The 24,802-nt window shown below is 51.4% G+C and overlaps 1 protein-coding gene across 8 annotated transcripts in view; it reads left to right on the forward strand.

The window, feature by feature from the left end:
* USH1C (USH1 protein network component harmonin) overlaps positions 1-24,802 on the forward strand; it is a 48,629-nt gene that overhangs the window by 17,597 nt on the left and 6,230 nt on the right. For 2 of the 8 annotated variants that reach the window (XM_055282228.2, XM_063641920.1), the window contains exons 9-23: positions 408-492; positions 1,475-1,534; positions 1,686-1,742; positions 2,027-2,169; positions 3,560-3,625; positions 3,977-4,101; positions 8,692-8,741; positions 12,923-13,075; positions 14,454-14,570; positions 15,139-15,621; positions 19,017-19,136; positions 20,277-20,327; positions 22,993-23,034; positions 23,436-23,489; positions 23,821-23,920. In XM_055282228.2, coding sequence (XP_055138203.1) covers positions 408-492; positions 1,475-1,534; positions 1,686-1,742; positions 2,027-2,169; positions 3,560-3,625; positions 3,977-4,101; positions 8,692-8,741; positions 12,923-13,075; positions 14,454-14,570; positions 15,139-15,621; positions 19,017-19,136; positions 20,277-20,327; positions 22,993-23,034; positions 23,436-23,489; positions 23,821-23,920 — 1,706 coding nt within the window. Of the gene's footprint in view, positions 1-407; positions 493-1,474; positions 1,535-1,685; positions 1,743-2,026; positions 2,170-3,559; positions 3,626-3,976; positions 4,102-7,497; positions 7,572-8,691; positions 8,742-12,922; positions 13,076-14,453; positions 14,571-15,138; positions 15,622-19,016; positions 19,137-20,276; positions 20,328-22,992; positions 23,035-23,435; positions 23,490-23,820; positions 23,921-24,802 lie in introns of all 8 variants that reach the window. The other 6 variants (XM_063641921.1, XM_063641922.1, XM_063641923.1 and 3 more) reach the window with 5 other exon arrangements.

Raw genomic sequence — 24,802 nt, forward strand, 5'->3', positions numbered from 1 at the left:
CCCAGGCGTTGGAGGCTGCAGAGAGCTATGATCACACCACTGCACTCCAACCTGGGTGACAGAGCAAGACCCTGTCTCTAAAAAATAAATTAAAAAAAAAGAAGATCTGGTGAAAACTTTATAGAAGGGATAGCATTTGAGTCTCAAAGAATAGACAGGAAAGTGCTAGAAAGAAAGAAGAAAGAGTATATGAGGTATATTAGGTGAAAGGTTGGGTAGGAAGAATTACAAGGAGTTTTCTGTGGCTGTTGCCCAGGGTAGCAGTAGAAATCAGGCTGGACGGGGAGACAGAGGCTGAAGAGGTAGGCAGCCGAGGACCTTCAGTCCTGTGCTCATGAGTGACCTGTATCCTGAGCACTGGACATGGGTGACCTGTATCCTGAGCACACATTTCCCACCTCCCGCAGCATTTCCAGCGGCCCCATCCAGAAGCCTGGCATCTTCATCAGCCACGTGAAACCTGGCTCCCTGTCTGCTGAGGTGGGATTGGAGGTGAGTGACGCTGGGCCGGCCCCAGAGGAGGCCCACTGGAAATTGAGTCAGACTATGATCCCACGGTGACAGGGGCACATGCCTTTCCACATGTCCCTCTTTCAGCGGTCACTGAGTGAGGAGGAGCCCTACCCACCCTGCAGAGAAGGCTTCACAGAGTGGGGACATGTGACCCTTCTGCAGCCTTCCCCAGCTCTGATAGTTGTTGGTCCTGAGCTTGGGAATGTGGTAATGGTAATTGAAGAGCAGACCTTCAGTGTCCACTTGCATCGGACATTGTTCCATGCCCTTTACACTTCACAAGAACTGTAAGGATTAAGTACCACCATTACCTGCACTTTACATATGAAGAAACTGAGACCCAGAGAAAGTATATGATTTTTCCAAAATCGTGTACCTCGTATGGTAGGGCTGGGATTCTAACCTAGGTGGTTCGATCCCAAAGCAGGAACCCTTAACCTCTTCTTTGGACAAGTTACTTTATGTCTCTGTGCTTTATTTTCCTTACTTATAAAATTGGGATAATAAAGCCTTTCTTATAAGGTTGTTGTGTGGCTTAAAGTAATTAATACATGTGCTAAAACTGTGCCAGGCACACTGTAAGTGATCAGTGAATGTTAGCTATTCTGTTATGACAATTCAACACAGCCTCTACTAAATAAGAAGCTCAAAGGTTCCCGCATCTACAAACTGTGATTTCTAAAGCAAATGTCATCAAATTTAGCCAAAGAAATGAACATGTAATGGTATAATATTTGATAGTTGATAAGATAGTTATGAAGTAGAGGAGTGCCAGGGTCAGCTTTAAGCCCTCCCAGAGCTCCACCAGAGCTTTCCAACTGCTCCGTTCATCAGGAGGAGCTGAGGTACAGCCACTTGAAGACCCAGCATCTGACCCAGAGCCCCTGGGGGAGCCTGTCCTGCAGATGAGCGAGTGTACAGATAGCGCAAACACACTAATCTTTCTCCATTTCTCCACCAGACAGGGGACCAGATTGTCGAAGTCAATGGCATCGACTTCTCTAACCTGGATCACAAAGAGGTGAGATGTGGGGGTCTTCACCTGTTGGCCCTTGTCATCTCCACACCCCACTTCTCACCCCTACCACCCTGGAGCCTGGGGCCTTCTGTGCTCTCTGCCTGGACTGCTGTGGTCTGTCAGGCCTCGGCCCACTGTCCTTCTGTCCCCACAGGCTGTGAACGTACTGAAGAGTAGCCGCAGCCTGACCATCTCCATCGTAGCTGGAGCTGTAAGTCCAGAATGAGCTGGTGGGAGCCCCCTGACCCTCATCCCCAGCCCCTCTGACCTTTGATCTCTGCCACACACTCCCAGGGTGGCTGGTCTCCTTCCCTGAAGCTCTGACAGAGCAGAGCGAGGGGACTTCTGCCCTGCAAGAAGTTTGGGTCAGGGATTGCGGGAGCCGCAGTGCCTGATGGTGCTGAGAAGACCACCTGCATCTCGGTCCCCAGGGGTGTGGCAGGGGATCCCCAGGTTCCCCAAGGGCTGAGCAAGGGGCCTCTTTTCTCCCACAAGGGCCGGGAGCTGTTCATGACAGACCGGGAGCGGCTGGCAGAGGCGCGGCAGCGTGAGCTGCAGCAGCAGGAGCTTCTCATGCAGAAGCGGCTGGCGATGGAGTCCAACAAGATCCTCCAGGAGCAGCAGGAGATGGAGCGGCAGTGAGTGCAGCCAGCCCTGGATGCCCTGTCCCGCCTCCCACCCCACCATATGACCCCACCTAGCTTGCTTCCTGCCCGCTGTGTCCCCAGCCAACTTCCTCCTCCTCCCTGGAGGCCAGTCCTCAGACCAGATGAGTTTGGTGGTAGGTCAGCATATCCATCCTTGGCCTCAGACCACCTGGCTCCTTTCTCCTTGCTGAGCAGAGCCCCCTGACTTCCAAGATTCCAAGAATATGGAAAATAAGCATCCTACTAGCAGTAGGCTCTAGCTAGCTAGGATTAGCTACCAGCTAACATTTGTCAAGTACCTCCATAAGGCTGGTGTTGTATTAGGGCCTTGTTTTATTTTCTTAATTCCCACAATAGCCCTGGGAGGTAGAGAGTATTAACCCCATTTTACAGGTGTGGAGACTGACACTCAGAGAGGTGAAGCCACTTGTGTCCCAAGTCACACGTGGCCAAGCTGGGATCACCCCCAGGCAATCTGGCAAGTCCCCACAGGGCTGCCCTGCCTATAATGATAAAGCTCACCCCTGTCCGGGATGATTGAAATGATGGCCTAAGAGAATAAATGGGGTGAGCAATTCACAAATCAAAAACTACGGTCAAGATCCAAATCCAAATACATTCTAGGCATTCAAAAGTATTTCATGGTTGGACGAAGTGGCTCACAACTGTTATCCCAGCACTTTGGGAGGTCAAGGCTGGCAGATCATTTGAGGTCAGGAGTTTGAGACCAGCCTGGCCAACATGGTGAAACTGTGTCTCTACTAAAAATACAAAAAAATTAGCTGGCCATGGTGGCATGTGACTGTAATCCCAGCTTCTCAGAAGGCTGAGACACTAGAATCACTTGAACCTGGGAGGTGGAGGTTGCAGTGAGCCGAGATTGCACCACTGAACTCCTGGGTGCAAAGTGAGACTTTGTCTCAATCAATCATCAATCAATCAATCAATCAATCAATGTATTTTGAAAAGGAAAGAGGAAAGGCTGTCCCCATCTCCCCCAACACAGAGTTAGCTGGGAGTATTCCACCTGGCTAGGAGCCCCTGCTTTTCTCCCGGGGTCAGTCCAGGCCCTGCCTGTCATCAGTCACCTTACCTAAGTGTTTGGAGGAGGGTGCATGGAGTGTGGCCTTCACATGGATCTGCTTCCCTCCCCCCACAGCCCAGTATCTCTGCTCAGCCATGCCAGACAAAACCACGCAAGAGCACAGGGTCCAGACTTTGTTAGATAACGTCCCCCAAAACCAAAGCTGGTCCAGCCCTCCTAGGAAGGGAGCCTGGAGAAAAATCATTTCGAAATTTTCTCGAATCAAGAATTCACAGTAAGGAAGAGTTCGTTTTTCTTGCATAGGGCCAAACATGCCAATCTGCATTTGTGTTTCAGAAGGAGAAAAGAAATTGCCCAGAAGGCAGCAGAGGAAAATGAGAGATACCGGAAGGAGATGGAACAGTGAGTACCTCGGCTCCACACGCGTCTGTGCATGAACATCAGTGTGCTCAGAGGAGTGTGGCCAACCAGAGGCTGCCTCCAGAACCAGTTTACCTGGTTGTCTTATCCCCTGGTGGGTCCTCCTTTATTTGTAGTAAAGCCTGTCATATTATAGTAACTGCAACATAGTTTCATATAATTGCCAAGGTGGGATTCACACTCAATTTAGAATACAAGCTCCAGGACTTTGCTTGATTCATCATGGCTAGAACCACGAGGCTTCTCGCCGGGCTGGCTGGGGCTCTCCAATATGCAGGAGATGGGCCTATGAGGGTTCTGACTCCAGTAACAGGCATGGGGGTCTCATTTCAGGATTGTAGAGGAGGAAGAGAAGTTTAAGAAGCAATGGGAAGAAGACTGGGGCTCAAAGGAACAGCTACTCTTGCCTAAAACCATCACTGCTGAGGTACACCCAGTACCCCTTCGCAAGCCAAAGTGTAAGTTTCATGAGCCAAGGGGAGAGGCTAAGGGGACTAGACAGAAATTCTGGCCCTCCCTCCTCTCACCACCACTCCCAGATGAATAGCCCTTGGTGCTCTGGGCTGTGGTTCTTTCTTGGAGGGGCAGCTGTGGGTCAGAGACCATCTGCCCCAGCATCAAGGTAGGAGGGATCTGTCTGCTCCCCTTGTTCCCGGGCCAGCTCCACATACCCAGCTCCCAGGTCCCCCACAACACTGACGCAGGCAGGCTGGCAGGCTGCTGAAGAGGGAATAAGGGCCATGGCGCAAGTGGACTAGCTCATGGGATTACCGTCCTAGTGTTTTGGGTACTGGGTCCTCCTCCTACTTGGTTCTGAACAGGGGCTGGGGTGAAGCCAGCAGCAGAAAAGAGAGGAAGGAGCTCACATCAGAGAAGGGCTCTGGTGGTCCAAGGTTGATTCATAACTGTGGGAGGAGCTTACTAAGTGTCTCCAGCCCCTATATCCCTGTACGTGGACCACTGTCACGCCACTCCAAGGATGGAGCAGGAGCAGGACAAGGAGGCCTCTCCCAGACACCCAGCTATGGGCTGTGGCTGTGCTATCCTGGGGCCTCAGCTCATACTGTCCTTACCATCTCCTCTCTTCATCTGTCCCACATCCTCACCTCCATTTTCAGTCTAGGCCTCTACCACCTGCTCTCTGACCACCTTCTCAACCCCAACTTCCGTATGCCTCTTCAAAAAGCAGCCCACACTGCCAGAGGAAAACAGGGACCATGACAACCACAAGTCCAGGATTGCTGGTTGGGTCCTTACTCCTGCCTTCCAGCTGTTTTGACTTACAGTTGGCACAGGACAGGTCCTACTCCAGCTGATTGTGCTCAGCTGACCTGGGAACCTCCAGCAAGGGGCTAATCTGGACTCAAGAGCCCAGGTTCCCATCTCTGCTGTGGGGCAGTCATTTGGCATGTTGTGATGGGGTCTGGACAGCTCTGTCCCCAACTTTGGGTCACATCTGAGACCTACGGGAATGTCAACCTGCCAACATAGGCCACTTGCACCAAGGAAGAGGTGCAGGGCATCTGGATGGTTCCATTTCACCCCTCCCTGGTGCAGGCAAACAGCTCCCAACACATTTCTTCCTGGCAGCAGGGCAGTGTCATCTCCTGGTCCTCTCAGAAGGACAAAGCACACTCTCATCAGCCTCCCCCGTGACATTCAGTATCAGTTGAGGATGTGGCCAGAGCTAAGCTCCCAATGAATGATCACTGTTTTAGACGGGCAGCTAATTTGCTCTTATGAGTGAAATAGGAGCTTCAGGAGAGAAATTGATTTTAATTGCTTCTCATGGAAGTAATCCTAGTCAATTTGGTACCTTCCAAGAAATTGGGCCTCAGCTTCACAGCAAACACACCCTCTCGGGAACAATAGAAAATAAAAACCCTTTCACTAGCTGGTTATTTATTTAGTGCTTTTTAACCAAATCAAGCTCCTTGAATAAAGAGACCAAGAATTTCGCATTTGCTCAAGGTAAATGTAATCTTAGGCAGCTTCACAAAGCATAGGATGGATGTCCCCCGCCTGCCCGCTGAGGTGGGACAGCTGCTGCCTGTATCTGTCTCTGTATGCACCAGCAATTTAATTCTCATTTGGACCTAAGGTAGGAAATGCAGTGAGGTCCCTGAGCCAGCTCACCTCCTGCCTCACTCTCTGTTCCCCGGGGGCTAGCATGGTCTCGGCTGAGTTGGTCCAGCAGGCCTGGGCCCCAGCCAGCTCCTATCCAACCACCCTTCAACTCAGGGACCCAGTTTGCAATAGGTTATAACTGACTCAGGCTTCTGTGCCTGCAAGGGGTGGGCACTGCTTTTTTTTTCTTTTTTTCTTGAGACAGAGTTTCGCTCTTGTTGCCCAGGCTGGAGTGCAATGGCGTGATCTCAGCTCACTGCAGCCTCCGCCTCCTGGGTTCAAGCAATTCTCCTGCCTCAGCCTCCCGAGTAGCTGGGACTACAGGCATGCACAACCAAGCCCAGCTAATTTGTATTTTTAGTAGAGACGAGGTTTCACCACGTTGGTCAGGCAGGTCTTGAACTCCCAGCCTCAGGTGATCTGCCTGTCTCCACCTCCCAAAGCGCTGGGATTACAGGCATGAGCCACTGCACCTGGCCCTGGGCCCTGCATTTTTTAAAATAAAAGAGCATGGGGCATCTCATACCTAGAAAATGAAGTCATTCATCCTAATTATGTGCCTGGGACTGACTGCCCCCCAACCTGCCCCAGGGGGCTCTTAAAATTGCTCCTGCCCACCTACCTGTGGCTGATCCAGCAGACCCCCAACATTTTGCCAAGCCCTGAAGGCCAGGACACCACCACAGAGGCTCCTAACGGACCTTCCCTTAGCTTAGGCAATAGGTGGTTACGCAGGAGTTGCGGGGGGCAGCCTTGACTAAGGATCCGGTAGCTGAAGGATTCTTGAAAGATGGAGATGTTTAAATAAGAGATCTCCAACCTTCTCTCCCTATCCAAGGCCCCATCAACTATCTCCCCCACCTCCACCACAAGAGACCCCATGATTTGGAAGTTGAGGTTATTTTCCTACCAAACTATTAAATAATCATTTGAGTTCCATTGTTTTATTAAGTAGTCCTTGTTAGTAAGGGAGCATCAGGGTTCCACTGTTGGGTAAGTGTAATTTGAGCCAAGAGCCAAAGAACTTAACAGCCTTTGCATAGGCCAATGGGAAAGTTCTGTTAAGCTTTTAAAATATTAAAAAGCAGCTCACAAGCAAACTGGTACACTACCTTCCAGAGTCCTAGGGAGGCCAGAGTCCAAGCTGGAAACTCTGGAATGGAGGGTTTGCTCTTCTCTCCACATTATGTCAAAATTCAGGTCTTCCTAACTGCGTGTACCCTTTTTACCTTTTGGGATGTCCCCACCTCCTCAGGACCTTCAGCCTCCATCTGCTGCCCACATTGTTCAGACATCCCCTAGGGTCCCAGAGCTCCAAGGCAAGGGTGATAAGCAGAAGGCAGGAGGGTCTCTTCTCCCATTGCAGCCCCTTGCCCTCAAACGTGTGCGATTCTCAGCTATTCCCATCCTCCTCACTGCACTTCCCAGCCTTCAGCCCAATACCCTACAAAATGGTTCTCACGCTGCCCTCAGATCTGAGTTTCCTGTTGTTAGCCCTTTGTACAGACAGATAAACTAAAGCTGCCAAGGTTGAAAGCACTGTATGCACCAGCTCAGAGCAGAAAACCTTTGCTCTGAGCTCCTGAACTCTGTCACCTGCCCCTGACCTCACAGCTCCCCTGGAGGAAGCTGATTACAGGTCCCCAAACTCCTGAGAAGGTTCTCCGGCCTCTTGGTCTCCCAAGTCCCTTTTGATTCACCAGCTTCCTCCTCTTTTCCCTGGGTAGATAATCAGGGAGTGGAGCCTGAGCTCGAGCCCGCAGATGACCCGGATGGAGGCACAGAGGAACAGGGAGAGCAGGTTCGCACCCCCGCTTTGCTCCCTGGCCTGGCTGCTCTGCTTACCCTGCCCGCTTCCTCCTGACTGCAGTGCAGACACCCAGCTTCAGGGGCCCGGCATGTATGGGGGCCACTAGAGTCTGTAAAGCTTCTCCAAGCCCCAGCTTGGCTCAAGCACTGTACACAAAGCCTAGAGGACAGGACTCAACGCCCAGGCTGGTAGATCAGCTGTCACACACCACTACCACTGAGCCGCTGGCTCGAATATTTAGATATTGCCAAATCCTCCCTCTGCTGCTCTGGCCCCTCCCCCAGGACCCCCTAGACCACTCCCAAATCCAGCAACTAAGGAGGTAGCGTCTGGTCCAGCAGGAGGCTTTCAGCATCCTGTTCCAGCAGTCAGGCTGGTCCGGGGTGGGTAATTCAGCCATCGCTCTTGGCCCCAGGGAGCTTCAGATTGAGGGTGTTACTCTGTGGAGCTGTGGCCTGGGGAAGGAAGGGGGCTGGTGCACTGGTTATCTGGCCTGGATGAGGATATGTTTTCTGGGGGCACATCTCCTGCCCACTCCTGCTGGAGCTGTCCTTCCAAGAGCTGTCCCAGCCACTGCCTTCTCTTTGAATGTTGAAAGCTGAGGACTTGACCTGCACTATGAGACAAGCCAGTTTTGTTCTGTCGAACAACAGTTCTAGGCAGACACCCAGGCTCCCTTTTGTCTCGAGACATTTTTTGTATGGAGGGACCAGACATGGGTTATAAAAGGCCTTGTTCTCTTTCAAGAAGGCTTTGTATGTGAAGACTGTGATTTGGAAAAGCTCATCCTTCCACAAGGGGTTTTCTCTTTGATGTTCTGGCCCTGGCTTCTGAAGCCAGTGTTCTGGGGAGAGGCATTTGAGAGTGACCCAGGGCCTGGGAACTGGGGCTTTTCTCAGGTGGTCTTAGGCCTGTTCTGCAACCAAGGCGAGGCCAGGTAAGCCAAATTGGACAGAGAGTGCAGTTTTGCTGTCAGATCTGCGGGATCTGCCAATGCTGTTTATCTCACAAAGTCATGCATTCCTCGGGAACCCAGCTCCCATCTGCTGCCCATGGATGCTCTGGCTGAGCTGAACTGTGTCTCATCATTTTGTTATCTGTGTTCTTATAGCTTTTGGATGGTTTTATCGTTACGATGGCAAATTCCCAACCATCCGGAAGGTAGGACAGGGTTGGGTGCTGTGCTGGTGTGCTGCTTAGTTTGCCGTGGGTTTTGGCTTTTCCCAAACATTCCTTGTCCTGTCAACACTAAATGGTGTAATTTGGCCTGTTCACTTGGAAGGCTAACTCTATCTGCATGTTTGTGTCAGGCTGACATCAAATGGCAGGGTGCCATTGCAAAGGCAACATTGGAAGAGGGATCCATGGTGTAAGACCTATCCAAGCACCATCTGGCAGTGTGTGCATCAGCACTGGCCCTGACGGGAACAGGAAAGGGGCAGGAAGCTTCTCCTGTGTTTCTCTGTCAAGTAGAACAAGAGACCAAGGCCAGAAGCTTGGGGTCAGACAGAGCGAATTATCGGGGTGGGAGTACTTAGTGCATGTTATGAGACCGGCTGTGCCATACGCATCCTGGCTGACGAGGTGGGGATTTGCTGCCTCAGGTTGGGACAGAGACCCACTCCAAGCACAGCCCTCTCCTAGGAATATTTCTGCATGTGCCCAGGATAATGCATTTTTCCAATCTCTAGGACCTTTAATTTTCTCTCTAAATCTTATTACAATATCTCCAGGCCTTGTAAAACTCTCTTGTCCTTGTCTTTCTAAATCACATTGACAATTGATTATGAAAACATTGCTGTTAATATCTGTAATTGGACATTTGAGATGACTTGGTATTTGGAGGTCAGGCAACAGCATAAATCTGGGTGAGCTAAATTGGATGTTATCACTTGACCAGAACTTTCTGGCAAGATGTCGGTCCCCCAGAAACCAGAGCACTGGCAGCTGAGTGACCTTGATGATATATAATTCTCTTTGCCTGTAAAATGGGAATATTAACTGTGCCAGGAAAATCTACCCCCTTCCTCCAGCACATTGCTATTAAAATAACAAACAGTAATATTTTTCCTGACAGACGTAAATGCCTTTATGTAGGAACATAGATCATGATTTGTACAGCATTGAATAAACTTGGAACAGAGTTCCTCTGGGAATTCCTTCCCACATTGTCCTGGTCTCAGAAAGGCCTTGGTCTCATAAGACTATCTGTTTCCCTTGACAGGCTGACTTTGGTGGCTTAGGTTGCCTCATTGGGTTAGATTTCTAATTCTTCTCTATATACTACCTCTACTAGAACTCAGCTAGAGAGGACAAAACACACACACACACAAGCACACACACACATGTACACACAGGATTTTATCTGAAAAAAATAATAAAGGAGACAGATATGTCAAATCTTTTTCAGGCACTAATAACATGTAAATGTAAAAGAACTAGAATCTTCTCCACATACCACCTCCCATCAGAAATCATGTCCTTGAAAGTGCTGTTGATAATGAAATAGAGCTGCCTTTCCCCTATTCCTTAATCTACTTATTCCAGAAACAGCTGGCATTTTGGTTTTCATTTTCACTTGCAAAAAAAAAGAAAAATTGCTTCTAGGTAGAATCAATAGTACAATCGCCCCATCTGCCTCCCCTGTCAGTCTGGACCAAAAGGAATATTGTAACTGACAGGCCGTGGATGTAACTGACAGCTGAAAGGACAACAGAACCATGACCCTCATACCGGCTCTGAAAACCCATCATCATTTTTTCTAGAGCCGTGAGAGACTCTTTGTCTCCCAGCAGCTGGAACACCAAGTCCCCAGGAAATGCAAGTGGGCATCCATGGCCATGATCCTCTGTGCATAAATTCCCCTTATTTAAAAATATAAAGATTCAGCTCATGCCTGTAATCCCAGCACTGTGGGAGGCTGAGACAGGTGAATCACCTGAGGTTGGGAGTTCAAGACAAGCCTGGCCAACAGGGTGAAACCCTGTCTCTATTAAAAATTCAAAAATTAGCCAGGTGTGGTGGCATATGCCTGTAATCCCAGCTACTCGGGAGGCTGAGGCAGGAGAATCACTTGAACCCTAGATGCGGAGGCTGCAGTGAGCCGAGATTGCACCACTGCACTCCAGCCTGGGTGACAGAGCAGGACCCTGTCTCAAGAAAATAATAATAATAATATAAAGATTCAGTGTCTTCTATTTCCACCTTGGCAGTAAATCCCTCTGGGGTTCAAGGTTCCTAGGCCTTTGGCCCCACAGAATTTATGCCAGGGCCTGAAGGATTCATGATTCTGACTAAGAACTTTCATCAGAACTGCTTGAGCCACTTATACAGAGCAGCCCTACTTGCAGGAGCCCACCGTCTGGCAGGGAAGGCAGATTCACACACAGCTAAGTAACCTGTGTGGGGCTAGTCTGAGATCAGTGGGAAATGCCATGGGGCAACTTGCCCTCTGCATCTGTACAGATGTGACTTTCTTGGGCGCGAGACAGAAACTGTCTACTACCCCGCCCAGAAGCCCTGATTCTATAATCTTAGCACTGGTAGTTTTGTTTTTTTTTTTCTTTTTCTTTTTTTAAGCAACAGAATGGCCATTCTTCTCATGGTGGTCCTGGAGGAGGCCAGGCTCTTACTCTAGCAAGCTACCATTAGGCAGTGTTTCTGGCTCCTCTTGGGAAATTGCTGTCTGAATCTCTACTACGATGGCAGGGGTTCATCTATCAACTGAGTCTAGTGAACAAGGTAGGCAAGGAACCAAGCAGGACTCTGAAGCAGTGAGAACCATTTTCTCGAGAGGCTCATATGCTGCTCTGGAGGTGGGTCCCAGAGGTGACCATTTCCAGAGCACATTAGCAGTGCACAGAGGTGTGTGTCTTTAGGAGAGGAGCTAGGAAGAGTCCCTCAGAGGTCCGTAATGGCCCACCAAGTCCCTCCAGCTGGGGATGAATGTTGTGTGTCCATTGCTAGGGAGCTCAATTCCTCATTCCTGGCCTTGGATGCTAAGATGATTCAGGAAATTCAAGAGAAGATCCCCAGAACACTCTCTGGGGGGTGGGAGTGAGCTCAGTGAACAGGGGGTTTCCTCCTTGCCCCAGAAATTGCCCAGGGTGTGGGCTGTTTCTGCTGCCCATCTCCTGAGTGCTCGCTCTGTCCTCCACGCTGTGTGTGATGGGGGCTGACCCTCCCTCCTGCCGTGTTTCCCTTGCCCCCAGCTCATCAGGGCACCATAGAAAAACTGGGACCTCGAAGACTCAGGTCCAAATCCTGGTACCATCACTTACAAGATGTCTGACATTGAACAAGGGACTTTACCTCTCTGAGCCTCAGCTCCTTCATCAAAGAATGAGGATAAACCTACATAGGAGATCATTGGTATAAATCCCTTGGCACATAGGCAGTTCATAAATGATCATTCTCTTCCTGCCTTAGCCCCTGGCTTCCCTGCAACCCCATGAGAGAAGCAGCCAGGAATGCAGGCTCAGTGGATCTAATTCCTACAGGAAAAATAAGGAGTCTATTTGCCTTTCATGTCCCTCCCCAAATCCTCTAGAACCCTCATGGCGAGTAAAAAGCAGTTAAGCCATTCTCTCCATGCCCTGCCTCCCAGTCCTGCAGTTTCCAGCTAGCCCTCAGTAGAGGGGCCCAGTTCAGAGGAAACTGTGGGTCTAGACTCTCCAGGGTGAAATGGTCCAGAGCTTAAGCATGCGGGTAAAATCTGATGTCGCTGGCTCTGAGCCCCCAGGTCTGAGTGTGACTCCTATCACCTCTAGCTTAGGACAGGACCTCTACAGATGAGGCTTGCCAGCTCTCCCAGATTTTCTCTGGAATCTCCCAGGATGCATCCCTGAATCCGAACATGAGATGATGCAGAAGGCATGTGCCAGATACTGGAAAATCAACACAATGCCCTTTATTTATATAGCACTTATTTATTTTTTTATTTTTATTTTTTATTTATACAGAACTTTTACAAAGTTCTTTCATGGATGTTATTTCATTGGCACTGGGTGGCAAGCCTGTGGGGGAGGTATTTTTACCATTTTGGAGATGAGGCAAGTCAGGCCCAGAGAGGTTAAGGAACTTAGCCAAGGCCACACAGCTAGTTAGTGAACTAATAAGCCAGTCTTTCTGGCTGGTAAAGAGAATGTGTCTCCCACTCTGCAGTAGGTAGCAGTGGCCTTCCTGTACTAAACCTGAGATCTGATGTCCAGTGTGGTGAGACAGAGCTGGGGGAGGGACTCACCGTGGGATGGTTGTGTTATCTGAGGACTGGATGCCCCGTGTGCTGTGCTGTCGACACTATTTGTAATCTTTGTCATATAAACAATACCACATATACTCAGAAAGGAAAAGATAAGAAGAAAGCCAAGTATGACAGCCTGCAGGACTTGAGAAAGAATAAGAAAGAACTGGAGTTTGAGCAAAAGCTTTACAAAGAGAAAGAGGAAATGCTGGAGAAGGAAAAGCAGCTAAAGATCAACCGGCTGGCCCAGGAGGTACGTGTCCTGCCTGCGGGCCAGGCAAGCATCCCTGGGACACAATGTGGTCGTTCTCCACTTGCTCCCAGAGGACCAGCTGGAGTTGTTCTCCTCAAATGGCATACAAGGGTGGAGTGAGCCCTTTCCTGCTCTCCAGCCTGGAGAGAGAGATCATGCCACTGCCCAGGGCCATCTGAGGTTAGCTCCTGGCTTAGGAATTGAAACTAGCCTCCTTTCTCGGGGGTGTGAGTCTTGCTCCTGGCTTTGGAATTGAAACTAGCCTCCTTGGTCGGGGGGTGTGAGTCTGAGGTTAGCCTTTCTGACCAGATGGTAGGTCTCAGGTCAGCCCTTGATACAGCTGGCTTAGAGGTTTGAGTCTGTCCTCTTCACTCTACCCCACCAGAGTCTAAGGCTAGGCCTCTCTATCTCAGGTATGGCTCTGAGGCTACTCAGAGTATGGTCTGAGGCTAACCCTTCTGCCTTGCTTGTAGCTTTGAAGTTAGGCTTCCACTGACCTGTCTACAAGTCTGAATCACTCTGGCCTCCCTTCCCAGGTTATTGTAAGACCAGACACCCCCCACCCAACTTAGCTTGGCTCTGAGAATATGGGTCTGAGGCCAACCCCTTTATGCAGGTTGTAGGTCTGAGGCTATCTCCCAATTAATCAGGCTATAAGTCTAAGGCTGCTCCCCTCAACATTAGGGTGTGTCTGAGGCTAGACCTCATCAACCTGGGAATATATCTGAGGCTGTCCCCCTGAAGACACGTCCAAAGCAAACTTACACCATGAATAATTCCTATGCTAGGTGAGATGGGTAACCTTAACTCCCCAGCTGTAGGAGGTATCGTTTCTGCTTCTCTTTAACGCATCCATGAATCAGAATGCCAATTTGATTAGACTAAAAAACCAGAGAAGTCCTGGAAAATGTGAAATGCATTAGGTCTGGCATTATGAACAAATTAGCTACAAAATTAAAAATAAGATTGAACTTGTGCTTCTGAGGGCAAGGCAGAATGGAGCAGGAACAAAAAAAGAGGCAAGTTAAACTCTTGGAATGTGCTGGGGGAGGCTACAAAAACACCATTCTTGGAAAGTCATAAGAGCCTCAGGGTTCATGGGGACCTGGGATCCAGCTAATCCCTCACAATACATAAGCCCCTTTTCTGATTTTGCCTACAAGTTCTGCTTAGTGAACTTGACACCCCGTCACTCTCTTCTCCCTTGTTGCCGCCTCCTTGAGGGCCAGTTGGAACAAGCCCAAGTCTCTTTCTAGATAGCTGATGCAGATCACAGTACTCTGGAGTTTTTAAAGGAGTGCTTTCATGCTATTTCCATCTACATGTTATTCAAATGTGCCGTTTGTCCTCTCCTTTCTGCGCCGATCCTGGGTCCCAGGTGTCTGAGACGGAGCGGGAAGACATTGAAGAATCGGAAAAGATTCAATATTGGGTGGAGAGGCTCTGTCAAACACGCCTTGAGCAGATTTCCTCTGCTGATAATGAGATTTCAGAGGTAACAGAGCCCTTCTTTCCACACAGACCCTCCTGCTGCCTTCAGAATGATCCACTGTGGGGACAGTGGGAGGTGAGATGACAACTAGCAAGCGTCACTAGCCTCACAGTGCCCATCCACTGTCCAGGCCCACCCCTACCACCCCACTCCCCTCTTGGGGAGGAGGGATATGTCTGTATTTCTGGGTATATTCCCAGAGTGATCACTAAGTCCCAGCTCATCTGCGATAGTCTCAGTTAGGCCTGTTGTTCTGGCATCATGACTAAGAGTCCCCCTTACACTCTCAAGGGCATTCCAGTTTAGAAGATGAACTCTGTGAACACCTTACCACCCATAGATGGCATAACTCTGGGCTCTCCTGCATTTGGGCACTCCCTACCAGCAGCCTAGTATGGGCTCTGCTGGGCATCCAGGTGGCAGAGGAGCGGCACCCCATGGTTCTGATTTAAGGGTGGTGGGTCTCCAGTAGCAAGAGAAACAGATTAGAAGAGCATAGTGCTCGATGTATTGTGAAGTGGAGTGCTAATCAGAGTGACAATTACAGAACTTCCTTGCAACCCCCCCCCAGATGACCACAGGGCCCCCGCCTCCCCTGCCTTCTGTGTCTCCCCTGGCCCCACCCTTGAGACGCTTTGCAGGCGGACTGCACCTGCACACCACTGACCTGGACGACATCCCTTTGGACATGTTCTACTATCCCCCCAAGACTCCCTCTGCCTTGCCTGTGATGCCCCACCCTCCACCCTCCAACCCACCCCACAAGGTCCCGGCGCCCCCTGTCCTTCCCTCATCTGGCCATGTGAGCGCCTCCTCCTCCCCATGGGTGCAGCGCACTCCACCCCCCATTCCCATCCCTCCCCCGCCGTCCGTTCCCACCCAAGACCTCACTCCCACCCGCCCACTGCCCTCGGCGCTGGAAGAAGCACTGGGCAACCATCCCTTCCGCAATGGGGACACAAGCAATCCAGTGGAGGACTGGGAGGCAAAGAACCACAGTGGGAAGCCCACTAACTCCCCTGTCCCTGAACGGAGCTTCCCACCCACCCCAAAGGTAATCTTCCTGTTCTGCATGCTATGTTTGGAGGTAGGAAGAATGGGGAGAACTGCTGTTTCCCATGTCCTCCACTGCTCCTGAGAGTAGAGACAGAAAGAAACATCATCTCACCCCATTTTCCAGGAATGCCCCCTCCGTGTGCATGTGTGGACATCCTGCATGTATATGGTGGTTCTCACTGATTTTGAAGTGCTGTATTGTATGGTGAATGGCCTGGGACCTTTGGGGTAAGCAACAGCGTGTCCATTTGATATTCATTGCTCTCTCTTAGCTCTTCTTTGCTAGTGTAGGCTGGTAACTTTCAATGTAGGACTTGGAAGCCTATGTTAATGAATAGCCAGCACTCTGTCACATCCAGTCACTTCCTGATATTATCCCAGAAAGCCTTGAATATGGGAAATGACTCCTGATTTAATGGGGAAAAAAAAGGGAGGGGAGGAGGAAGCAGGGGTGTATTTGGCTCTGTAAATGAAGTGATAACACTGTACCATCAAATGCAGTGCCATTTTCTACAGTACTGGCCAACTGCACTGGCTTGAAGTGTAATACCCAGAAATTTCTGGCCAATTTCCAGCTGTAGAAAAAATGAAGATGAGAGAGTTCCTAGAAATAATTTACTATTAAAAGAATAGGAATGTTTTTCTTGGATGTTAGGAAGATAAACAATGTCTTTCTGAAAAAGACATATTTCTTATTAATTATTTGTAATCCAAAGACTATTTTGAAACATGCAATCTCTGAGGAAGACAGGAAGCTTGGATCCCATGAAGGGAAAAACAAAATATTATTCCACTCCCGTAGCCATTAGGCCAGGCTTGAGTCAGTGCAAAAGCATCTCATGGCAGCTGAGGGTGGCAGGGGTTGCTGAGGGAGGGCATAGTCAATAGCACCTGACCAGTGGTTTTTATTAAACTTCCCTGCATGGATTTGAGTTCCTGCATGGAGAGCAGGACAAGCATCTTAGAGCACTCAGGAGAGCTTACAAGGAAGGTGGGAGTGAAGAAAGTGCCAGATGCCAGCAAGGCTGCAGCTTCCAGCAGGAGACTCTCAGAGGGACCCTTTCTGGACCTCTGGTTGGGGTCGTGAGCCCTGCAGCTTCAATAGGAAGAAATCTGCCTGTTCTGGGGACATCTTCCCCCAGAGCCCAGCCAGGAGCTAGTTTCTAGAGCTGAGTTAGCCTTGCACAACATTTTTCTCTGTAAGTGGCCTCCATCAAGATGAGCAGTAGCTTTTCCTCAACAAATTTGATTCCACTTTGACTGAGTACCTGCCTGGGGCCTCGCTCTGTGAAGGGGAGAGGGGAGCAGTGCTGAAGGGAATGCGGAGGAAATTGACATGCCTGTGCTTTCCAGGACTTTGCCATCTGAAGGATGAGCTGCTGCCCAGGCAGGCTTCTGCTATAAAATATGCATAAGCCATGCGCTATGGGAGGGATTCATTCTAACTGAAGATTGAAGACACCTCTGTAGAGTAGAGGGCTTATGAGCTGAGCCTTGAGGGATGGCAACACATGGAGGATGGGAGCAAGGGCAGTGCAAGTGCAGGGAACATAAAGATGGCAAGTTGGAGTAGCAGGGAGTTGGACTGCCTGGGTTTGAATCCTGGCTCTGCCACTTACTAGCTAGGTGACTGAACACATGCTACTTCATCTATCTGAGGCTGGGCATCCCTGTCCACAAATAGGAATGCTAATGGCAGCTACCTATTCAAATCAAATAAGTTAATACATGAACACATTCTAAGTTAAGAATGGCAAGAGTGGCAGGCACATCGTGGATGTTCAGTAGACATTAACTATGGTTATTGATAGTCCAGAGTACAAGAAAATTTGGGTGAAGCTGCAAACCTGGGATCTTAGCAATCTCAGTCTCAGCAAAACTTTGAGTCAGGATCAAGATTCAAGACAGAGTCCAGATTTCTCAGATTCTTCAAGGCATCACCAAGTTCTCACTGTTAGTTCTTGATCAGAGCCCAGGGAAGGTTAAAAGCCCCCAACACAAGGAGCGTCTGAAGAACTGGACCATAAATGTCATAAGCGACATCAAAGCCAGGGTTGTCCCAGCCTTGAAAGCCAGGGGGCTGTTGTTTGGTTGGCTTCATTTGGCCCACCTCTCACCCTTGTACCACCCACCCTCCTCCTCCCTGCATGCTCCTGGCAAGCTGTCATCAGTGCTGCAGAAGGAAGTGTGAGTGACCACATGCCCACACAGTCAGCCCAGCCACCAGCAGGCCCCAAGTCATGGAAACAAACACCTGTGTTGGCTTGACACTTGTGCCTGCCACACCAGCACCTGCCATAGGGGGGTTTTCAGGGCCAGATCTATCCACAGGCACTGTCCCATGTTCTCACCCTACTATTTAGGCATTCATTTATTCATTCAACCCATGCTTATTGAGCACCTACTATATGCCAAGGCACTATGCAGGGCACTGGGAATCCCTGCTAGATAGACAGCTGCAGTCTCCCTTCTCAAGACAGTCTGGTGGGGAACAAAGAAAAGTAGGCACCCCCCACACCATCAGGGTGGAGACGGAGGAAGCACAGGTGCTATAATAAGGAAGAGGGGTGGAGTAGAGGAAAAGCTCAAGGGAGGCTTCCAGAAGGCAGTGATGCCCAACCTAAGACCTGGGAGGCAAAGCGGAAGAAAGAAAGAGCACGTGCAAAGGCTTCAAGGCAAGAAATCCTGGCATTTTTTGAGGCTAAAGCTAGGCAGTGTGAGGAGCGTGGAGAGGAGTGAGAGATAAGGCTGAAAAGGAAGATAGAGAAGCTTGTGAAAGGCCTTGGGAGTCAAGCCAATGAGCTCAGTAGTCACTGGGGACACTCAAGAGGGTTTTGGGGCAGGGTTGTGAACTGATTTGACACATCTTTCCCAAGAAGATCAAGTGGGTTAGAGCCAAGCAGACAGGTTGCATCAGCTCCCCTGGATGCCTCTCTTACTGGTCCTCACCCCATGGCCTCTAGAGACTATGTGCCTACCCACTAGGAACAGCAGATGCTACACACTGTGGTCCAGGGACTGGAACTGTGGCCAAAGAGACAGCCCTTAAAGGCAAGGGACACTGGATAGCACCCATGGCCACTGAGGGAGGGGTCTGAAAGCGTGTCTCCTGGGTGACACTGGCTGCTGGCACCCCCAAGCCAGGCTCTAGCTCAAGCGTCCGATTTCTTAGAGCCACTCCGTAGTTTCTGTGATCTCAGCCCACACTGTGGCCAAAGGGCTTCTCATCTCTCTGCTGAAGATCACACCCCCAGGACCTCCAGCAGGTTGAATGAACCAGGCTGGCTTCGCATGTGCATGGGTGTAGATTTGCATGTGTGTAGAAGTAGCATGGCTGGCCTTGGCCACCCCACCATGACCTCACCTGGGTCCCTGTTAAACTAACTCCTGTAGACATTTTGCCCAAGCCCACAGCCTCCACGAGGCCCTGGCGTGTCCACCATCTCCAAGCCTGTCATGGTTCACCAGGAGCCCAATTTCATCTACAGGCCAGCTGTGAAATCTGAAGTTCTGGTAAGCCCCTTGGGTCCCCTCCAGGTTGTCCGTAGAGGAGCAGACCAGGGCTACCTCCCCTGGGCTCTGCTGTCTCTGGAGGGCAAGTGAGGTGGGACAAAAATGCAGATCACAGATGCCATCTCTTAATCTTCTTACTGGCCGAGGGATGAGGCCACATGGGTGTAAGTGGATGTTGACAGGACCAGTGGAATTTCTGTTCCCCACTTGACTGAACAGCCTGGAGCTCTGTCTAAAAGTAATAATAATCGCTACGATCTGTGAAGAGCCTATTATGTGCCAGGCTCTGCATGGCCTCAATTAATCCTCACAGCAGGACTGTGAGATGGTTCCTGTGGTCATCCTGTTTAACACTCGAGGAAAGGGAGGTTTAGAGAGGTTACCAGAGGGGCACCAGGTGCCCCAGGCAGAGCCTGGACTTAATACTTACCCTCATGCCTTTCTTACTCCAAAGCCCATGCTGTTACCATCATTGCCATCTTGCCAAAACTTACAGAGATTCCAGGTTCCCTGGCCCCTGCCCCAAGGCCTGTTGTGGCCTGGCAGGAAACACCCTCAGATGGGGAACTGGCCAGAGCAGGTTCACTCCCTTTCTCCAACTTATTTCTCACCTCTCATTGGGACTGGAAGTCTGAGGTGTGGTCCTGGGGAAGTGGGAAATGTCCACCAGTCTCAGTTACTGACGGCTAAGGGAGCTGGGATTCTTGTGCACCTCCCAGAGGTGCCGACCACTGGCTGGCCTCCCATGCACAGTGAGAAGACAGTCATGTCAGAATTTTAACTTCCCTTTCAAGGAAACTCTATCCAAATGTCAGGGCAGGACAGCTGAGATATTTATTTTGGGCCTTAGCTGTCCCGTCAGCTTCCCAGAGAGCAAAGTTTTTGCTCCTGGGACAGCCTGCGGATGCATTCATGTCATGTTCTCTGGCTAATGTCAAGGGGTGGTGTCTGCTTGACAACAACTGGGTAGCATCTTTGGGCATTGAGCAGGCCCTTAACATAAGCCAGATTGTCTGCTCCGAGAGAGACATTGGCACGGCAGCCCCAGGCTGGCAGGCCCGAGGCCTGGCACCAGGGGGCAGCCAAGACCTATTGGTAACATCCAGTGTGGAACTTTTTTTTTTTTTCTTCCTCTGGCAGCCACAGGAGATGTTGAAGAGGATGGTGGTTTATCAGACAGCATTCAGACAAGTAAACTGATACCCATTGTGTGTCTGGGGGTCTCCCCACCACCCCTGTCCCTCCCACTCTGTGCCACTTCTTTCTCTCTGGGAGTACCTGGTCAGGTCCACGGTGGCCCCATCTGCCACCAAGCCTCAGGCCAGAGCTGTGTCCTCCATTGCCTGAGCAGGGATTGGGAAGGATTTCATATCAGACGGGAACCCAGGGCTTATCAGACCCCATGCATGAGCTGAGAAAGCAACAGGATCCCTGGGCACTCACCTCTTCTGCTGCTGTTTGTCCAAGAAGAGCAAGGCAGAAGGAACCCTCAGAGGCCCACAGAGGCCAAGATGGGCCCTCGCTCCAGCCCTAGGAGAGAGGGAAGGGGCTGCTTAGGTGTCTCCCTGTACCTTTCCGTCTTCTCCTCCGGGCAGATCACAGCTTCACCAACCCTGCCTGACACTGAACCAGCGTCAGGAAGGAGGTGGTGGCTGAGGTCCTCCCTGTGCCTAGGGTACTCCTGTGCACAGGGACGTGGAAGTCCTTGCTGGTCTTCTGAGTGGCATCAGGCAGGCAGCCACCTACCCCCTTGCCTCCTCCTGGGGTACCTCCACGGAGCCAACCATTGGATTGGCTGTTTCATCACCAATGAAAGAAACCCCAGGACAGAGGGAGATCTTGTAGCCAGCCCAGGCTTCTCCAGCCTCCTCACTGATAACCCACCATCAGACCACAGGCTGATTTGACTACAGGCAGGGAGCAGAGAGGCGGTATCAACTGTGCAGTGAGACACAGGTGTTGGCGAAAGAGGCTGCTCCCAGCCCAAGGATTTATCAATTTAATCTTTCCAGCAATGCTGGGTGGTAAGTGCTATTATCATACCCATTTTATCTATGAGAAACAGAAGCAGAGAGATTTGAAAATGTGCCCACGATGGCACAGCTAATGTCAATCCCTGGATTTGAATCCAGGAGGTCAGTCTCTGCAGCCTGTGCTCCTAAACACTGCATCATCCTGCCTTAAAGCACTGTCGTCACAAAAGAGGCCTTCCAGGACCTGGCGGTTTAGGGCACAAACAGCCCTCACAGGGAGAGAAGCAGGGAAGTGTGGAGTCTAGGCTCCAGAGTTGGAGTCAAACCCTTTGCTCCCCTGCCCACTGATTGGGTGACCTTGGGCATGAATATCACCCCTCTGGACCTCAGTTTCTTCCTCTGTTGAATGAGGGGCTGGGCTGCCTCTTTAAGGGCTGACTAGCTGCAGTGGCTTATGAGTCTGTGATCTAAATTCACACAAAACACAAGTACCTGCCATCTGGCCCATCCCTGAGAGCTGGTTCTCAGGATCATGGAGCAAGGAGGCCAGAGCCAGCACTGCCCAGCCTTCCAGGAGAAACAGCCGAGTAGGCAGGGCCCTCAAAGTCAACGAGCATCGACTCCACATCCTGCCAAATGATCCTTCTTGCCCGTGCATTCGCTGCGCCCCCTCCTCTGTCTGCTGCCCACACACTGACCTGGATGTAGCCTCCAAGCTGAGCCGAGCTCATGGCCTCTTGGGGTTGAGCCTGGGTGATTGAGGCAAGTGAGGAGGGATGCCAGGCAGATGCTTGGGGATCTGTCTGCTGATATTTGGTGCTCGTCTTGTGCACGGAACTTAGTTGGTGCATTCTGAGAATAGGGGAGTCTGTGGCCTCCCTACCACACAGACCATGGGCCCCAGGGGTCACTTGGTGTGATCTAGGGACCTGCATGCTGTGGGTGGCTCCACTGAGTCCCGTGAGGCCTGCCACGGGGCTCTTCTCTGCTCCCACCTTCCATGGGGACCAGCCATGGCTCTGCTGCCCTTGTGCTTAGCATTCTGGCCCCTCAGCCTGGGGATGCCCCGGCTCCCACTCACTGTGTGTGACTCCTGAGGAAGACCACGTAGTTCAGGCACTACCTCACTGTGTGTTCAGTTGCCACCTCACTGTCTTGTTTCTATACCCTGGAGCCATTGTCCCCACAGCATCCCCCATCAAGCCAAGTCCCCTGAGATGTGTGTCCTCCCATCTCCCCCAGCTAAAGGGCCAGCCTGGGCTCCCCGGAATCTGGGGAGGCCTCTTACCTTCTAGGTAAGCATTACATGAGGACACTGCCAGGCCCCAGGCCAACACTGCTTCCCAACACCACCTGCTTTCCTCTTGGTGTCCGTGGGCTCCCTCCACCATCTTGTGGCTGATTTCCAGAAACAGCCTTCTCTTGAGCTGGATGGGCCCCTCCTGTGGGGTCAGAGCACTGGGTGGAGACACCCTGGGCTTCATCCCCCAGGGCCTGGGCCTGCTCCAGTGGAGACTCGGAAGAGATGAGGTGGGGTCTAAAGGACTTGAGGCTGGGGCTGAGACTTTCAGCAAGGCAGATGCTGCCTGTCCAGACCATCTAGACATCACTGGTGCCCCTGCAGCCCCTGACGCTTGTGCCGCTGAAGCAGGGCAGGGTCGAGATCCTCTAAAGTCTTCCTCAGCCTCCTGCTTGTCCCTGAACAGGGGTGCCCTGGCTGCTGGGGCTGCCAGCCTCTTTGCATCCCGCACTCTGGCCATGCCTTCCCCCACCCTGCCCCTCACTTCTGACCCTTGGATTCCGACCATTCACCCTCCTACTCCTCGACCCTGACCCTCAAGGGCCTCTGCTGTGTTGCCCTAAAGCCCTCTCTTTGCTTCCAGGATTTCCGGAAATATGAGGAAGGCTTTGACCCCTACTCCATGGTAAGAGATGACGCTTCTCTCCTGGGGGAGTAACCCCAGGAACAGGGCAAGGTGGGGGTTAGAGTGTTTGATAGTGGTGCCTTCCAGGCCCTGGGGACCTGGGATGAGGTGGGGCACAGAGGAGCCCCAGTGATGCCCCAGCTGCTCTTCCCACGGAGGTTCCTTCCGAAGGGCACTCCAGTGTGAACTGTATGGTACACACGCATGTGTGTGTCCACTGTCCCCATGGGGCCTGGGACTCCCAGTTGAAGACCAGTAGGGGTGGGGCTGGGCACGGTCCCCTTGCCCATGTGCTCTGTGGGGCCCAGTGTCCTATAGATGCCTGGATTCCCCTTCCAGCCCTACCCCAAGCGCCATCCTTCAGGCCAGCTCAAAGTTTCCCACTGTCTTTTTCTCACTAGTTCAACCCAGAGCAGATCATGGGAAAGGATGTCCGGCTCCTACGCATTAAGAAGGTACCTGGGCATGTGGAAGCCAGTGGGCCGCCATCCCTCTCTGCGCCTGCCCCTCCTCCCTTGGTTTCCTGCTTCTACTCTCAAGGTCACTCCTGGGTGGTCTCTCAGGTCCCCACTGTCCTCCCCTCTCCCACGGAGACGCCCCTCTGTTGTAGGGCCGCATACCCAGGCCCCACTTGGCACCGAGGCCACGTTTTCTCCAGATGGCACTGCCAGTGGCCCCATGGCTTTTTCCACTGTTACTGTGGCTCTGTCAAGAGACTCCTTGGTGCCCAGGCGTCCACAGGCTGCCGTCTGCTTGGCTCCCTAAGGCCTATTTTCCTCTAACCAGGAGGGATCCTTAGACCTGGCCCTGGAAGGCGGTGTGGACTCCCCCATTGGGAAGGTGGTCGTTTCTGCTGTGTACGAGGGGGGAGCTGCTGAGCGGCATGGTGAGTGAGGACCAGCCACACCCAGGTTTGGGGATGATGCAGTGGTTAGATGGGGCCCTCCAGGAAAGCAAACAGGTGAACACTTGGAGTGGGCTGACAGTTGCTGGAGAACACCCTACCACTTGGGTCCATCCATCCGACTGCCTGTCCAATCCCTGGGGGCATGGGATGGTGCCGGGACCTGTGACTACACAGCCAAGCCAGATGCCACCGTGCCCTCAGGGGGTCTCCAGACAGGGTTGGAGATGGACTTAGAATTGCCAGATACTGAAAGTCACAGCATGGTCTGCTAAGGGCTGACGGGGAACTCAGAGTGGAGGGAAGCTGTGGGAACCCTAAGGGGCCCCTAACCCACCAAGAGGAAGTGGGAGGCCAGGAGCGCTTCTCAGAAGGGTGAACCCTGAGCTGAGCATTAGTCAATGTCAGGAAGAGGAGCAGCAGGTGGAAACCCCTGAAACCTTGCCTGTCCTTTCAGTGATGGTAAGAGCCGAATGTTTGGCCAGAACTAGCCACGTGCCAGAAGCTATTCATCTGGCTCGCAGCCCTGTGTCTGAGCGTTTCATGGATGTTAACTCACTTAATCCTCACAACAACCCTGAAAGCAGGTTCTGTTATTATTCTTATTTTACAGCTGAGGAAACTGAGGCTCAGAGAGGTTAAAGTATTTGTTCAAGGACCCACAGCCAGGAGAAGGTGGAGGCAGGACTTGAATCCAGGCAGTTTGGTCATTTTGCTCTACTGTCCAGCACAAGTGCCACCTCTGTCTGAGGTCTTCTGCAGCCTTGTCCCCTCCCAGAGGGCCAGAGGTCCCCATACCCTGTGTCTCTCTTCTCATTTTGCTTTCTTTATCCCTTATCTACAAAAACACCCTCTGCTGATGAG

This window comes from Symphalangus syndactylus, chromosome 6 (assembly GCF_028878055.3).
Source record: "Symphalangus syndactylus isolate Jambi chromosome 6, NHGRI_mSymSyn1-v2.1_pri, whole genome shotgun sequence".
In the NCBI taxonomy this organism is placed as follows: Eukaryota; Metazoa; Chordata; class Mammalia; order Primates; family Hylobatidae; genus Symphalangus; species Symphalangus syndactylus.